This window comes from Aquarana catesbeiana, linkage group LG09, assembly GCF_042186555.1.
Source record: "Aquarana catesbeiana isolate 2022-GZ linkage group LG09, ASM4218655v1, whole genome shotgun sequence".
NCBI lineage: Eukaryota > Metazoa > Chordata > Amphibia > Anura > Ranidae > Aquarana > Aquarana catesbeiana.
Window position 1 is genome coordinate 182542845 of NC_133332.1, and position 17223 is coordinate 182560067.

General features: G+C 45.3%; 1 protein-coding gene across 1 annotated transcript in view; it reads left to right on the forward strand.

The window, feature by feature from the left end:
• Positions 1–17223, forward strand: part of THOC2 (THO complex subunit 2) — a 251420-nt gene that overhangs the window by 142896 nt on the left and 91301 nt on the right. The window contains exons 28-31 of the mRNA XM_073599433.1: positions 2063–2247; positions 2905–3089; positions 3387–3489; positions 10507–10943. Coding sequence (XP_073455534.1) covers positions 2063–2247; positions 2905–3089; positions 3387–3489; positions 10507–10943 — 910 coding nt within the window. The remainder of the gene's footprint in view (positions 1–2062; positions 2248–2904; positions 3090–3386; positions 3490–10506; positions 10944–17223) is intronic.

The following is a 17223-nucleotide window of genomic DNA, read 5'->3' on the forward strand; positions in this document are numbered from 1 at the left end:
TTTTTTTTGCATTTTCTAATTTTGGTTTGCTTTAATTGTACATTTTACATTAATCAGCCACAACATTATGGCCAATGACAGGTAAAGTGAATGGCATCTGAAAGTGAGTGGGATATTTTAAACAGCAAACAAGTTGTCCGAGGCTGATGTGTTTATAGCCAAAACATGGGCATCGCAAATTGCTGTGTATGTGGCTGCGTAGCTGCAGAGTAGTTGGAGTGCCCCTGTTGACCCTGGTCCACAGCCAAAAGCTTTTACAATGGGCATCTGAACTGGACCACGGAGCAATAAAAGAAGGTGGACTGGTCTGAAGCTTCACGTTTTCTTTTACGTTATGTGGATGACTGGGTGCGTATGTTGTCCCTTACCTGGGGAAGAGCTGACACCAGGGTGTAGTATGGGAAGAAGGTAGTGTGATGCTCTGCGGGGAAACCTTAGGTCCTACCATATATGTGGATGTTTGACACGTACCACCTACCTAAACATTGTTACTGACCAAGTATATCCCTTTGTGGAAACGGTATTCGCTGTTGGCAGTGACCTCTTTCAGCAAGAAAGTGCACTCTGCCACACTGCAAAAAATGGTTCCAGAATGGTTTAAGGAACACAATGAGTTTGAGATGTTGACTTGACCTTCAAATTCTCCAGATCTCAATCCAGTCGTGCATCTGTGGGGTGTACTGGAAAAAATAAGTCCAATCCATGGAAGCCCCACCTTGCAACTTACAGCACTCAAAGGATTTGCTAGACGTCCAATGACTTCCATGCCTTGACAGGTCAGGACTGTTTTGGCAGCAAAAGGGGGACCTACTCAATATAAGGTGTGCGGTCATAAAGTTCATGGCTGATCAGCGTATATGCCTTATTATAAATTAATAGTAAAAAGACACTTGTAACTATAGCTTTATATATTTGTAATATTGAGGTGCTTTCCAGACAGAAATTAGTTACTCTTTAAGACGCAAACAGTCAGTCCTTGTCCCTAATCTGTTAATCTGGAGAGGAGAGCCATTGCATGTCTTTCTCTCACATACAGAAAGCCTCTATACTTAGAATAGGGGTGCTCAACCTCTCGAAGAGTGAGGGCCACTTAAGTGATTTGGTAACTGGTCACGGGCGACATTGAACTATGGGGTTTTACCGCCCCCTCAAGCCACAAATGTAAGCAAGCACTTACTGTCCTGAGCCACCTATAAGGCTGAAGTGATGCCGTGCACCTGTGGCTTTCCTACGAGTTAGCTGCGCTTTGCCATAGACGTCTATTATGTTTTGCGGGTGTGGTGAACTGTCTAAAAGCACACAGTACATTTAGGAGTTTTGGTGCACTTTCAGAAAGCACATCAAACTCGTAGGATATAATAGACTATGGTTCAGTGCAGCTAACCGGCAGGAAAGCCACAGGTGCACTGTGCTGCACCTGTGGATCGGTGTGAAAGCAGCCTAATAACCTCTTTTTAAAAGGGAGGAGGAAGCATCAACTTATGCAGCTCCTGCTCCCTCCGTGGCTGCATGCTTACTCTGCCACCAGCTCCATGCACTCTAATGTTCTGGGATGGCGGGTCAACAACCTGTTGATCGCGATCTGGGCATGCTGACCCACCATCCGAGAGCATGAGCTTGCGGGCCACCTGAGAGGGCTCTGTGGGTCACATGTGGTTGGGCACTCCTGATGTAGAGGTTTCTCTCAGCACTGAATCTAATTGAATCATACCTTGGACGTTTAAATGTAATTGGTGATAAAAGAAGCAGAGAGAGGAAATTGGCATGTAGAATTCAATAAATACTCCCAGGGACTGCAGGAGGGTTGTGATTTTACCTACTACTGTGATTTACCTAGATTTGCAAGGTTTGTTGGATAGTGAACTTCTAACTTATTGCTGTATATTATGTTTCCAATAAGCAAAAGTGACAGATTCTCTATCCCAAAAGAAAAATAAGGAAATATACTGGTACACAGCTGATTTTGAATTGTTACCGAGCACAGGCTGCAGTTTTCCATGTTGTCCATGTCTATTTCTTTTGTAAACAGCTACAACCTGTTTTGCCTGTATCTTTTTTGCAGGCTTCGGTTCATTGTCTTGAAACTGGCGAATTTACTCACATCAGGAATATTCTTATTGTACTCACTAAAATTTTACCATGGTATCCCAAAGTCCTTAATCTGGGACAAGCTTTGGAGCGAAGAGTGCACAAAATCTGTCAAGAGGAGAAGGAGAAACGACCTGATCTATATGCATTGGCCATGGGGTAAAATCTTTGAGAAAAGGAGCTCTTTAATTGATAAAATTATTTTTTATTAATTTATTCTGTTATTGACAGTTTTTATATTTAGAATTTGGCAGGCTTTGTTTTCTAGAAACCAATCTGAGCAGGTCAACATCCATGTAGAGATTGGTAACCCTTAAATATTAGCGGTAAGCAGGTACCTTCATGACATTGAGACAAAATTCCTGAAATATTGCAGTATCTGTTATATTTAGGAAAGCACCCACCTTTGATTTATGGTGAGCTTATAATCATCAATACTCAACAGCAGTAGGCAAAAGGAATTTGGTGTGTTTGAGTTCTTTGCTCTCAAGAGTTCTTAAACATCAGTTTCAGTCCCATGACAAATTTTAAAGAGCACTTTACTACTGAAATATTTTGCTAAATACATTTCTATCCTGAAAAGATTAACTTTTTTGTTTTACAAAGTTTACTTCAAAAATGTAAACCCGAATGCTTAAGATTGCTATAACTGCTGTATACAGTGATTCAGAATATTTGTACTCTTTGGGTTCTCTTCACTTTAACGTTAAAACATTATTTTTAAAATAGAGGTAACAATTTAACACACAGCCTCACAGGAATTATATTTTGGTGCATGGATGTCTTGCTGTATTTAACACTTTGTGCGAATTGCAGCTACTCTGGACAGTTGAAAAGCAGGAAACCTTTCATGGTACCTGAAAATGAATTTCATCACAAAGATCCTCCTGCCAGGAGTGTCATTCCAGCTCAAGTACAGAATGGTCCGGGTACTGTCAGTCAATCTGTGTCAGTCATGGTAAACACAGTTAAGCCTGAAGAAAGCACTGCTGAGGATGCTGGTGAGTAATGGTATTCAGACTCTGTAATGTAATTTTACAGTTTTAATCAAAGTAATTGTTAAGCTAAAGCTGTCACAAATCAAACTGTGTAAATTTATTAAAAAGAGAACATATTTTGTAACCATTTGTCCAGGTACTAATAACCTTATTGCAGTGCAAGATTTGCATTAATCCACAAATACTTAATTGGCTTCCCCCTATCTCCAGTTTTGTAAATCATTTGCTTTTGTGTTATTTTGTTTCCTAAGATGTTTAGTGTTTTAATGTGTGTATTTTTTTTTTTTCTTCAAATCCTAGAAAAATTAAAGGAAAAATCTCAGAGTGCTGCAAAAGTTATTACCAAGGCTGCTAATGCAACACCAAAAGTTGCTGCAAACAATGGAAACAGCTCTTCAAACAGGTATGTATTCTGTTCGCTGTTCAGTGGTTTGTTCTGTAAGTATACAAAGCGCTATCACCACTATGTGTACTGTGTAACATTAAACCGTGCTTATATATTCATAATAATAAAGCATTAAGACACCAGAAAATAATATTTTGTGGTTACACATCATAAATATACTAAACATCAAAACGGCAATTCGTAGATTATCTTCAAAAAAATAAACAAGTGTCCTGTTCATAAACAATATTTAAATATCATAAATATAATACAAATCAAGCGATAATTCATATATCTTCAACTAAGTAAATTGTCCCATGTATAAAAAAAATCTTCAAAAAGTCCACATGCAAAGTGAAAGAAAAAGCTGAAAATCCCACCTCCACTCAAACAGATAACATACCCCATTTTCAGTGTTGCTAAATCGCTCACCACGACTAATGGGTGATCATAAAACCAGCAAATGCGCATTTATATCTATTTGCAGCTCTCATGGGCACCAGGGATCTTTCCACCAAATATGTCCCACATAGTCATCCAGCAACAATGAAACTCCATGCTCCAAAAGGGGGGTATGATAAAGAAAAGAGGGAGCTCATAGTCTAAACCATGAAAACCTTTTTTTCTATTTCATTCATTGACAGACACAGCGCTCCATTATGCAGAACCATAGGTTATACCGCCCCCTACAGGAGTAGGACACTAGGCAGAAAAGAAGACTTGTCTACACCTATGGGCAGTCCTAGGTGGTATACACCCACCTCTCTGCTTTTGGCCTTCAGTTTTTTTTCTGCCTAGTCAGGAGTAAGGACCTAGTTCCCTGCTGGGATCTCCTAGTAATTCTGGGAATTTTTTTTGTTTTTCTTTTTTCCTGGATTTTTCTCCGGTCATCTGCAATAAACTGCCGGGCTGTGCGATGGGCTGGACACTAAGATACAGTGGTCTCCCCAGTCTGGACAGCGAGCGCGTGCAGACAGCTGCTACACTCTAGGTCAGCAGCGACATAGCCCCACTGGACAGGGGCTGGCCCTGCGAGTAAAACGTCTTGTGAGGCTGCATACGACCGTTTCTCGTCCTGAGTCGGAATATTCCTCATGGCAGACGGCCCCCCCACTTCGGTGGCGAGGGGATCTGTCTCGGAGCGTTACCCACACGCTTCGCTGGATCGGTAAGTATGGAGCCCCCTCCCCTTTTACCCTGGATGTGGTGTGGGGGGTGGGGTTCCCCTCCCTCCCTTTGCCTTCCTCCCTTCCCCTTCCTCCCTTCCCGGGTAAGGCCCGGGCTTCTGGCCTTAGTGCCTTTTTGGTCACACTGTCCCCTCTTCCACCCTCGGGGTTGTTACTGGGGGGTATCCCTTGGGACCACCTGCTGAAGTGGTTGGGCCTAGGAGGCAGGTGACCAGAAGTCCGCGATCGGCCCCCCTCTGTAATTTAGGCCATGGCTTTGTGGCCTACCAACCAAGTGTTGGGGGGCGGAGGCCACGATTTCTGTTTTTTGGGCGCCCGCCCTCTGTTCAGCGGCTTGTATCGGTCCGGTCCCCCCGAGGGCCGCACACTCGCGGCAAGCGGCTGAAAATCTAGGCCATGACTTTTGTGGCCTGCTACGCCTCCTGGCCACCTTCTACCAGAGGGGCGGCGCTGTGGGGGCTCTGAGGGCGATCTCCTTTTTGGGGGTCCTTTAGGTGGGCCCGGTGAGGGTGTTCCTGGCGTTCCCGGTGAGGGGCCCGGCCTGGGCACCATGTGAGGTGCCTCGTGTGGGCGGCTTCCTTCGACGCCCCCTAAGTGGGGCCTCAGGCGACGGGGGGGCTCGGTGGCCCCCTCCCTGAGTTTTTTTTTTTTTGTGGTGTAGCTTGGGCATATAGCCTAGTAAATGGCACCTCCAGCCCTCCCCTACCTCCCCTGTCTCGAACGATCCTATATCTGGCTCTGCCACCACGGATGTGGCCCATCTTGCGGGGTTGGTGGCCAAGGAGTGAGGATGATTCCTCCAACTGCAGTGGTGCACGAAAAGGTGCTCTTTGTCGCACTTATTACATTTGTGCGGGAACCTTTCAAGATTGGGGCTGGGGGATGCGGCGGAGGGCCGGTTTTCCTTTGGCACCCATAAGCCGCCTTGCGCCTATCGAAAGCGTTCCTTTCTCCCTCTTATTTTGCCAAATTTGTCCATACAGACTGGGAGTGTCCAAAGTGCCCCCTTCTTCCGAGTGCTTCTGAAAACGCTTGCTGTGAGGTACCCCTTCGAGGAGTCCCTCCTTCAGAAGTGGACTGTTCCACCAGTAGTGGACCCTCCTGTCTCTGTTGTTTAAGGCAACTATGATTCCAATAGAGGAATCTCCCTGGCTTGTAATGTTCCAGCCGACATACCTGGAGGGGGAGCAATGCCTTTGCTGCATTGGCGGACCTGTTGGTCTAGGCGCTGCAGGTTGTCTGCTATGCCACTTGCCCGCAGTTCCCCTGGTTGTTGAGTTCTCTGTTTCCGCAGTGGTGTTTAGACATGTATTGTGGGGGGATACCCTAGATGACATTATTACACGTCTTGATTTTGTCCGGTTACAAGATAGTTTTCCGGCCTTGTTCCCCAAAAATATATAATTTTTTTTTTTGTGCTTCCAATGTCCGTCTGCCCCTTCATCATAGGGACTTACTGGCTTCTATCGACATCACAAATGCTTACGCATTCCACTATGTGCCCGACCCCAGCACTTCCTCTGTTTTGCTGTGGGTGCTGAGCATTATCAGCTCGTGGTGTTGCCCTTTGGTCTTGCCACCACTCCTCGGGTGTTCAGGAGTTGTTGGCCCCAGATCTGGCGTGGTTACGGGCTGGGCTGCCTGGACGATCTTCTGCATGTCCTTGACTACCCTGAGGGGCAACGTAGTTCCTATACCTTGACAGACCTTGACAGTTTTCAGTTGGCTTCTATACTATCTGAAGTCTGCTTTGGCCCCTTCCAGAACATTGGATTATCTGAGCCTGACCTGGGCTTCAGCTCTGGCCAGAGTGTTTCTTCCTCTGGAGAAACTCGAGGAGTTGCATTCTGTTTTTTCATTTACTGTTGTCCGGCAGGTGGGCCTCCCTGAGTACCTGAATGTGGGTGTTGGGTCTGATGGTATCTGCCTTTTTGAGGCGATTCGCACAGTTCCATACAAGCTCCCCTCAGGGAGATCCTGGCATAATGGGACAAATGCCCGAGGTCTATGGACAATCTGATTCGGCTGAACCCGGAAACCAGAGGCTCCCTGGTCTGGTGGCTTCGCTTTCCAGTTCGTCGGCGGGGTAAATCCTTTCTCCCCTTCTATTGAACAGGGTGACCACCAATGCCAGTCTGTCCGGGTGGGGAGGTGTCCAGAGACTGATCTCGGCTCAGGGCCGTTGGACGCTGGTGGAATCCCAACTAACGAGCAATATCATGGAACTTCGAGTGATCAGACTATGTCCTGGATCATGGACAGATCGACTTCGGGGCTCCCGATGCGGATCCCGTCGGACAATGCAACGGCGGTGGCTTATGTCAATCACCAGGGCGGGCCAAAGAGGTTGTTGGCAGCCAGTATCCTCCGGGGGCAGAATGTCTCGTTCTGGCCCTCTCCGACGTACACATTCTAGGAGTGGAAACTGACAGGCGGATGCCTCAGTCGGCTATGGTTGCACCACGGGGTGGACCCTTCACCAGGCTGTGTTTCATCGGACATGTCTCCGATGGGGCACTCCTGAGGTAGATCTGTTTTCATCCTGGCTCAACAGAACGGTACCAAGGTTTCTGGCAAGGTCACGGGATCCTCTGGTGGGCACCTCAATCGCTCTGGTGACCCATGGTCTGGGTGCGCCTGGTCACCAACGTTCCTTGGCGACTGCCTCTCAGGGAGGATCTACTGTCCCAAGGGCCATTCTTCAATCTGCTTTTGAGTCGCTGGTTTTAACGGCCTGGCTGTGATGAGCCAGGTGCTGCAGTTCCGACGCTGCTGATGTCTAGGGAGTCTGCCTCTAGGAGGATCTACCTTCGGATGTGGAAGGCGCATATATCCTGGTGTGAGTCACAGTCAAGGGCCAGGTGTCAGCCTGGGTGGTCTTCAGCGTCCCCTGGTGCGTACCTTTTTATTCAAGGGGTTCGATGTCTGTTTCCACTGGTGCGGTCTCTTATACCGCCGTGGGATCTGGATTTCGGTTCTACAGAAGCCTCTCTCAAAATATTCGGGAGATTCCACTGCTTACTCTGTCTCAGAAGGTGGCCTCTTGGTGGCTATCGCCTCTGCTCGCAGGGTGTTGTTATCTTGTCGTACACCTTACCCAGTGTTACTCAAGGTTAAGGTGGTTCTTCGCCCTCTTCCATCGTTCCTTCCTCAGTTTTCCCTTTGAATAAGAAGATTGTGTTGCCTTCCTTGTGTCCCTGGTCAACACATCTTAAGAAATTTGCCTTATCTGCCCTGGATGTAGTTTGTGGGATTCGGGTATATTTGGCAGCCACTGAGTCTTTTTGGAAGTCAGACTCACTGTGATCACTGTGCTTCTTCTGCGACCATTTCTGGATTAATCAGACCAATTATGACTCTGGCCTATTCTGTTAGGGATCTGGTTCGTCCATTGCGTAAGTTTGCAAGAAGACCACTTGGTCGTCGGGGGGAAAACTTTCACAATGTTCTATGAAGTGGATGTTTGCAACTGCGGATGCCTCTTTTGGCCGCAAGGTTTTGCAGGCTGCTGTTTAGAGGGTCTATTCCCTCTTGAAAGTGGTAATGTTCAGGTGTTGAGCACCTGTTACTTGGTTGGCTCTTGTGTTAGCCTTGGGATTTTTTGTTGTCCCACCCCTCATGTTTGGCACTGCTTTGCGATGTCCCTATGGTTCTGGATAATGAAGCGCTGTGTCTGTCAATGAATGAAAGAGAAAATATGATTTTTGATTTACCGTAAAATCCATTTCTCTGAGTTCATTGACAGACACAGCACCCACCCCTCTAAGGAGTTTTCATATTTTGACACTGCTTGTTATTAAACTGAAGGCCTGTAGCAAAGAGGGGGTGTATACCACCTGGGACTGCCCAAAGGCGTAGCCAAGTCTTTTTCTGCCTGTCCTCCTGTAGGGGGCGGTATAACATATTGTTCTGAATAATGGGGCGCTGTGTCTGTCAATGAACCCAGAGAAATGGATTTTACGGTAAATGTAAAAAATCCCATTATTTAAACAATTCAATCCACTTGCACAATATAAACTGGCTGTATTGTGATATATTTTATCAGCCTGTCTCCGGCCACATCCTCTAACCGCGAGTCTGGACTTGGTGTGTGTGGTGACGTTACACCAAAGGCTCCGCCTTGTGATTCCACCCCTCGAGGACATTGGTCGATGAAACAAGTAGGGCGGGGCCTTTGATGTGACTTCCATATGCATGCTAAGTTCGTACTCACGGTTTGAGGATGCGGCCGAAAACGTGCTGGTAAAATATATTGTAATACAGCCAGTTTATAGTGTGTAAGTGAATTGATTTGTTTTATTAAATAAAAGATTTTTTTAGTTATTCTATGAGCTCCTGCTTTCCTTTATAATACCCCTTTTTTGGAGCATGGAGTTTCATCGTTGTTGGATTACTGTGTGAGATGTTTTTGGTGGAAAGATCCCTGGTGCCCATGAGAATTGCATATAGATATAACTGTGCATTTGCTGGTTTATTAGTTCTGGTAAGTGATTTAGCAGATTTTGAAGGAGGAGTATTGTTATCTGTATAAATGGAGACCAGATTTTCAGGCTTTTTCTTTCACTTAGGATGTGGATTTTTTTGAAGAGTTTTTATGCACAGGACACTTTATTTAGCTGAAGATATTATATGAATTGTTTAATTTTTAGTATATTTATGCTTTGTGAAAAACAGAATACTATTTTCTGTTTTAATACTTTATTGTGAATATATAAACATGGTTTATTGTTACACAGTACACATAGTGGTATCACTGTTTGCACAAAAGGTCATAAACTGTTATTGGTCTTTACATCATATACATAGCCGTTGCACCAGTTTGTATCAATTATACAATTTTTTTTCGAAACCTCTTTTTTTCTCACACGTTAAAATTTAGACCTGAAGATTATGGAGGATTCTGCTCATCCTCCGACCAAACGTCCCCTCCTCTCCGCGTCCCCTCCTCTCCCGTCCCCTCCTCCCTTCCCCTCCTCTCCCGTCCCCTCCTCCCTTCCCCTCCCCTCCCCGCCTCTCCCTTCCCCTCCCCTCCCCGCCTCTCCCTTCCCCTCCCCTCCCCTCCCCTCCTCGCATCTCCCCTCCCCTCCTCGCCTCTCCCCTCCCCTCCTCGCCTCTCCCCTCCCCTTCTCTCCTGAACTTTTTTTGGTTTCTTTCTGGGAGCAGGTACCTGCTCCCACTTTTGCCTAGGCAAGCAGATCGGAAGTGCACAAATAGATAGCAAATATGTTAAGCCTCAACATTTTGAGTGTATTTTGTGTTGAAAATACAGATTTTAGAAACAACAGCACAATTATTGTGTGACACTAAGGCCCCTTTCACACTGGGGCGGTTTGCAGGTGTTATTGCGCTATTGCCCCTAAACAGCCTCCGCTGTTTGTTCAGTGTGAAAGCCCGAGGGCTTTCACACTGAAGCGGTGTGCTGGCAGGAGAAGAAAAAATCTGTCAGCCGCATCTTTGGAGCGGTGAAGGAGCGGTGTATTCACCGCTCCTAAACCGCTCCTGCCCATTGAAATCAATGGGACACCGCGGCTATAGCTGCACTATACGAGGGGTTTTAACCCTTTTTCGGCCGCCAGCGGGGGGTTAAAACCGCACCGCTAGTGGCCGAATACCGCGGTAAAACAGCGCTAAAAATAGCGCTGTTTTAGCGCCGACGCCCCCTACCGCCCCAGTGTGAAAGGGGCCTAAATAATTGCAACTGCCCAAATATACAGTGTGTTTTTGTAATATGGAGACTTCTAGTTATCTAGAAACTCGGCAATAACCCGTGGCGTGAGAATGTTTTTTTAAAAAAATCTTCTGTACCTTGATGGGTTTGGTTAATTGTATCATTTTCTTTCCTTTTTAGCAAAGTTACTAAAGAAAAAGAAGACAAAGATAAAATTGGTAAAGAAAAAGAGAAAGACAAGAAGGAGAAGACTCCAGCTGCCCCACAAGAGATCAAGGCACCAGGAAAGGATGGCAAAGATAAAGTAAAGGAAGATCGGGCAAATAAAGATGAAAAGCCGAGAGAAGTCAAAGAAAAGACCCCAAAATCCGACAAAGAAAAAGAGAAACTCAAGAAAGAAGAAAAAACCCAGAAGGAAGACAAATCTAAAGCTACTACCACTGTTACTGAGGCAAAACTGGCTGCAGACAAGGAAAAAGAGAAGGAGCCCTCTAGAGAGCGAGATTTATTGAAGGAGTCAAAAACAAAGGAAAGCTCTAAAAGTGGAGATAAGACAGCCGTTGCTGGGTCCTTGAAGTCGCCTGTTCCCAGATCTGACACATCGGAGTCTGAGAGGGGTATGATTATTTATTTTTTTATTTTTCAGCACTCTGCGTAGATGGGACACTTAAGTTGTATCTAACAGTTATCTAAACTGATTGGCATTTGAGGGATGTTGTCTTTTTTCAGCCCTGCTTTTGACATCATGACTAGCAATGGCCAGGTGGCCAGCATGTGCCCCTCCCTCAACAGCAGTCTGCGAAAGGTTTGGTGTAATTTCATTTCATCTGCTTCAGCACCAGGTACCTGTAGGCCTTCAGAGCCTATCTCCCACTTCGCCTGTAGGGCTTGAAGCCAAGATCAGTTGTCTCCTCTAATAAACCTTGTGGCTGAAGGTGCACAAGTTCTACATGTGAGGGGATGTTTGCACATCCAGCTGGGTCCTTGAGCAATTTTCTCCCTGACATTTAAATGCCCAGGACACCCTTCCTACTCCACAAATTAACCCATTGTATCTAGCTGTTGTTGATCCTCACTCTCCTCCTTGTGCTAGTGCACAAACCAGTGCGACTTCCAAGGTCTTCATGGGCTTCCTGTGTTCTGGGGTTCTTTGTACCTGCCCATGTAGGGATTCCTTTTCCAGATTTCTACCCCACTTGGGTTCTCACTTTCCTATCCAGAAGAATCCTTAATCCGTGGGTACTGTTTAAGCCCTTGTGTTACACACGTCAACTGCCTGACCTACAAGAACAACCTGGATCAATTTTTTCTGTTCCCTACCCAAACAAGAAACTGGCCCCACTTCACATCCATCACTCTTCTAAGCAAATGATATCTATATCCAGCTGCTTTCTGCACGACTTTATTGTCTCTCATCACTAATGAAGCATTGAAGCTGTTTTTTGCTGCACCAAGTCACCTTTATTAAACTGTATTATTGTTTCTCTAAGTTTGAGCACCCCCTGCTGGCGCTGGACACTATATTGCACGATGCACAGTTATTTTGATCACTTTGGACATTCAGTATAACATTGTACTATTTGGCACTATTCGCTTTAATGTTATTTATTTTTGAGCTATTTATTTATGTGTATGAATCACGGTTGCTTGAACTACAATAATTCTCGTATATTAATTTATAGCACTTTGTACTGGCACTAAATGCTATAGCGGCAATCACCGCCTTACTGCAAAATTTTTTTATAATTTATTTCAGACTTCACTATAGTTTCATTTTTATATATATTTATATTTATATATATATATATATATATATATATATATATATATATATATATATATATATATATATATTCTGTTTTGGTGGGCTCCACCCCTCAATTTCTCATGCATATATTGTTTGCATGTTCACACAGTGCTATATTCCTCATTGTGTTCAGGACCACCACCATATGCCTCAGTAAAGGCAAGAGCTAAGCCCCCTATTCTAGGATATCCAGTACACCCGTTGATTAGAGTTCATTTTAGGATTGGCGCAGCACCATTCCCACTTGTTAGTTGAAGTCAAATTTTGTATACCTCAGCAGGAATTGCATAAAGCTTGAGCCTTTATTTGTTGACTGGCTGGTATTCCCCTTTGGGCCTGTTTTTTTGTTCAGGGTTCCCTCTTGCGATGTGTTTGTATGGGGACGTTTTCCAACTTTTTTTTTTTTTTTTTTTTTTATTATTCTGTTGAACACATCACGTTGTTGGTCTATTTTTTTTTTTTTTTGGCATGTAGTTTCCACCTGTTTTGGTGGGCTTTTGATTTTCACAGCCTCACCGCTAGTTCAGACTCATTGTTCCTTTGGTGCAGGGACTGTCATTCCGTTGACTTTGATCTCTTCTGTCCTCATCTGATCATCTGTTGTTCTTCTGTGACCTCCCTTAGGTTGCTGAATGTTCCCCCTCCCCCTCCTGCAGGGGGCTTCACCTTATCTGGTTCAGAATTGGGCATTGATCATTCAAAAGTTGTAGACGGTTCCCAGTTTCTTCTTGTGAAATTGTCACTTGCTTTTGGACGTCCTGGCTGTTTGAACCCCTGTGTCTCACAATGGACGAAACCAGAATTAAGAGGTTTTGTTTAATCACCATACTTGCCTAGGTGGATACAGCATCGGTCCAATGTTGCGTCTGTCCACTGGCACCACTAAGACTGAGAGCAGAGTTCTGGTGACTGTCACTGGAGCACTGGGCTGTGTAGGGGGCGGGATCGGCCAGCTGAGTCTCTCTCAGTGGCCAGCTGAGTCTCTCAGCAGCTCGCTGAGAGGCTGAGCCGATCCAAGCATGTGGGCGGATCCCGAATCCTGGACCGGCTCTGTGACATCAGCAGATTTCAGCCCGCTGTCTGCTGAAAACTGGTCAAAGGAGTAAAGAATGAACTGCACTCCACAGGAGAAGTAAAGCCAAACGAGCTTTAGCTGTACTCCTTTAAGATTTTGATACTTGGCACAAAATATTTTTCTTGAAGTTTTGAGGGACACAGGTCTTAACCCTCTGTGTTGTTTCATGGCCCCTCAGCTGCATAAAACTGGGGCATTCTGGGTTGAGGAGAGACCGCATGGGTCAAAAAAAATTATTTTTGTCAATGACCCAACTGCCTGTAGGGTACAGTGAATACAAAAAATATTATCTAAATACTGTATGGATATTGCAGAAAAATCTGCTTGGCTCGTTATTCCAAACCCTCCAACCCTTTTCCCCTCCAGTCAGTAAAAACGCAAGAAAATCATGTATATAATTTTTTTATTTTATTTTTTAACAAGTAACTCATTTTTAACATGGAGAGTTAGGTGGGGTTTGAAAAAAATAGTCGACCTTTATTTCTGTTAAAGAATTTACTTACTTTCTGTTTTGTCCAAGCTAAAACTTTTTTCGGACAGGAGAATTAAAACTTCTGACAGGTTTATATTGCTTTTTTCACCTCCTTCCTGTCTGGGATTCAAAACATGAGCTTGCTTGGTTGCACAGACACTTGAATTATAAAGGTTTAACCTGTACCCCAACAAGAAGGACTCACAATTGAACACATTTGATTACACAAGGGTCTTCTATAGGTGATATCACACATCTTTCATTCTTAGTATTCATAACCCAATGAAATTGGATTTTAGAGGGCTGTGGTTTACATTATCTTCAGACACACTGACCTACAGTGGAGACGGAAAGTATTCAGACTCCCTTAAATTTTTCACTCTTTGTTGCAGCCATTTGCTAAAATCATTTGTTAATTTTTTTCCTCATTAATGTACTCACTGCACCCCATATTGACAGAAAAACACAGAATTGTTGACATTTTTGCAGATTTATTAAAAAATAAAAACTGAACTATCACATGGTCCTAAGTATTCAGACCCTTTGCAGTGACACTCATATATTTAACTAAGGTGCTGTCCATTTCTTCTGATCATCCTTGAGATGGTTCTACACCTTCATTTGAGTCCAGCTGTGTTTGATTATACTGATTGGAGTTGATTAGGAAAGCCACACACCTGTCTATATAAGACCTTACAGCTCACAGTGCATGTCAGAGCAAATGGGAAAATAACTGCCTAAAGAGCTCAGAGACAGAATTATGGCAAGGCACAGATCTGACCAAGGTTACAAAAACATTTCTGCTGCACTTAAGGTTCCTAAGAGCACAGTGGCCTCCAGAGAGCTCAGTCAGGAGATGGGAGAAAGTTGTAGAAAGTCAACCATCACTGCAGCTCTCCACCAGTCGGGGCTTTATGGCAGAGTGGCCAACGGAAGCCTCTCCTCAGTGCAAGACACATGAAAGCCCGCATTGAGTTTGCTTAAAAAAAAAAAAAAAAAAAAAAAAAAAAACACCTGAAGGACTCCAAGATGGTGAGAAATAAGATTCTTTGGTCTGATGAGACCAAGATAAAACTTTTTAGCCTTAATTCTAAGCAGTATGTGTGGAGAAAACCAGTCACTGCTCATCACCTGTCCAATACAGTCCCAACAGTGAAGCTTGGTGGTGGCAGCATCACGCTGTGGGGGTGTTTTTTAGCTCCAGGAACAGGAACAGGACGACTGGAAAGATGAATGCGGCCGAGTACAGGGATATCCTGGACGAAAGCCTTCTCCAGAGTACTCAGGACCTCAAACTGTGCCGAAGGTTTACAATCCAACAAGACAATGACCCTAAGCACACAGCTAAAATAACGAAGGAGTGGCTTCACAACAATTCCGTGACTGTTCTTGAATGGCCCAGCCAGAGCCCTGACTTAAACCCAATTGAGCATCTCTGGAGAGACCAAAAAATGGCTGTCCACTAGGGATGAGCTTCGAGTTCGAGTCAAACTCATGTTCGACTCGAACATCAACTGTTCGCCGAACAGCGAACAATTTGGGGTGTTCGCGGCAAATTCGAAAGCCGCGGAACACCCTTTAAAAGTCTATGGGAGAAATCAAAAGTGCTAATTTTAAAGGCTTATATGCATGGTATTGTCATAAAAAGTGTTTGGGGACCTGGGTCCTGCCCCAGGGGACATGTATCAATGCAAAAAAAAAGTTTTAAAAACGGCCGTTTTTTCAGGAGCAGTGATTTTAATAATGCTTAAAGTGAAACAATAAAAGTGTAATATTCTTTTAAATTTCGTACCTGGGGGTGTCTATAGTATGCCTGTAAAGGGGCGCATGTTTCCCATGTTTATAACAGTCTGACAGCAAAATGACATTTCAAAGGAAAAAAAGTAATTTAAAACTACTCGCGGCTATTAATGAATTGCCGGTCCAACAATACACATAATAGTTCATTGATAAAAACTGCATGGGATTTCCCCACAGGGGAACCCCGAACCAGAATAAAAAAAAAAAACTGGCGTGGGGGTCCCCCTAAATTCCATACCAGGCCCTTCAGGTCTGGTATGGATATTAAGGGGAACCCCGCGCAAAAAAAAAAAAAAAAAAAAAGACGTAGGGGTCCCCCCAAAAATCCATACCAGACCCTTATCCGAACACGCAACCTGGCAGGCCGCAGGAAAAAAGGGGGGGACGAGACAGCGCCTCCCCCTCCTGAACCGTACCAGGCCACATGCCCTCAACATTGGGAGGGTGCTTTGGGGTAGCCCACCAAAGCACCTTGTCCCCATGTTGATGAGGACAAGGGCCTCATCCCCACAACCCTTGGCTGGTGGTTGTGGGGGTCTGCGGGCGGGGGGCTTATCGGAATCTGGAAGCCCCCTTTAACAAGGGGACCCCCAGATCCCGCCCCCCCTGTGTGAAATGGTAAGGGGGTACAAAGTACCCCTACCATTTCACAAAAAAACTGTCAAAAATGACAAGAGACGGTTTTTGACAATTCCTTTATTTGAAGTCTTCTTTTTTCCATCTTCTATCTTCTTTCTTCTATCTTCCTTCGGTTTCTTCCTCCATCATCTTCTTCCTCCGATCTTCTGCTACTTTTTCATGATGGCATGGAGGGAGGCTCCTGCTGTGTGACGCTTCTCCTCTTCTGACTGTTCTTAAATAGTGGAGGGCGGGGCCACCCGGTGACCCCGCCCCCTCTGACGTCACGGGGGATGCCACAGGGAAGTCCCCGTCAAGTCCCCGTGCTTCACCGGGGGGCTCCGCCCCCCGTTATTTAAGAACGGTCAGAAGAGGAGAAGCGTCGCACAGCGGGAGCCTCCCTCCATGCCATCATGGATGCGGAGTGGTCGACGAAGATGAAGACAAGAAGATGAAGAGAGAAGCGTCACACAGCGGGAGCCTTCCATCCAATCATGGATGCGGAGCGGGCCGAAAAGAAGATGAAGAGAAGATGCCGCGGAGGGAGATGCCGGACGAGAACACCGGTGAAAGAAGCAGAGGATCGGAGGAAGAAGATGATGGAGGAAGAAACCGAAGGAAGATAGAAGATGGAAAAAAGAAGACTTTAAATAAAGGAATTGTCAAAAACTGTCTCTTGTCATTTTTAACATTTTTGACAGTTTTTTTGTGAAATGGTAGGGTACCCCCTTACCATTTCACACGGGGGGGGGGGGGGGGTCTGGGGGTCCCCTTGTTAAAGGGGGCTTCCAGATTCCGATAAGCCCCCCGCCCGCAGACCCCCACAACCACCGGCCAAGGGTGTGGGGATGAGGCCCCTTGTCCTCATCAACATGGGGACAAGGTCCTTTGGTGGTCTACCCCAAAGCACCCTCCCAATGTTGAAGGCATGTGGCCTGGTACGGTTCAGGAGGGGGGCGCTCTCTTGTCCCCCCCTCTTTTCCTGCGGCCTGCCAGGTTGCGTGCTCGGATAAGGGTCTGGTATGGATTTTTGGGGGGACCCCACGCCAATTTTTTCAAAAATTTTGGCGCGGGGTTCCCCTTAAAATCCATACCAGATCTGAAGTGCCTGGTGTGGAATTTAGT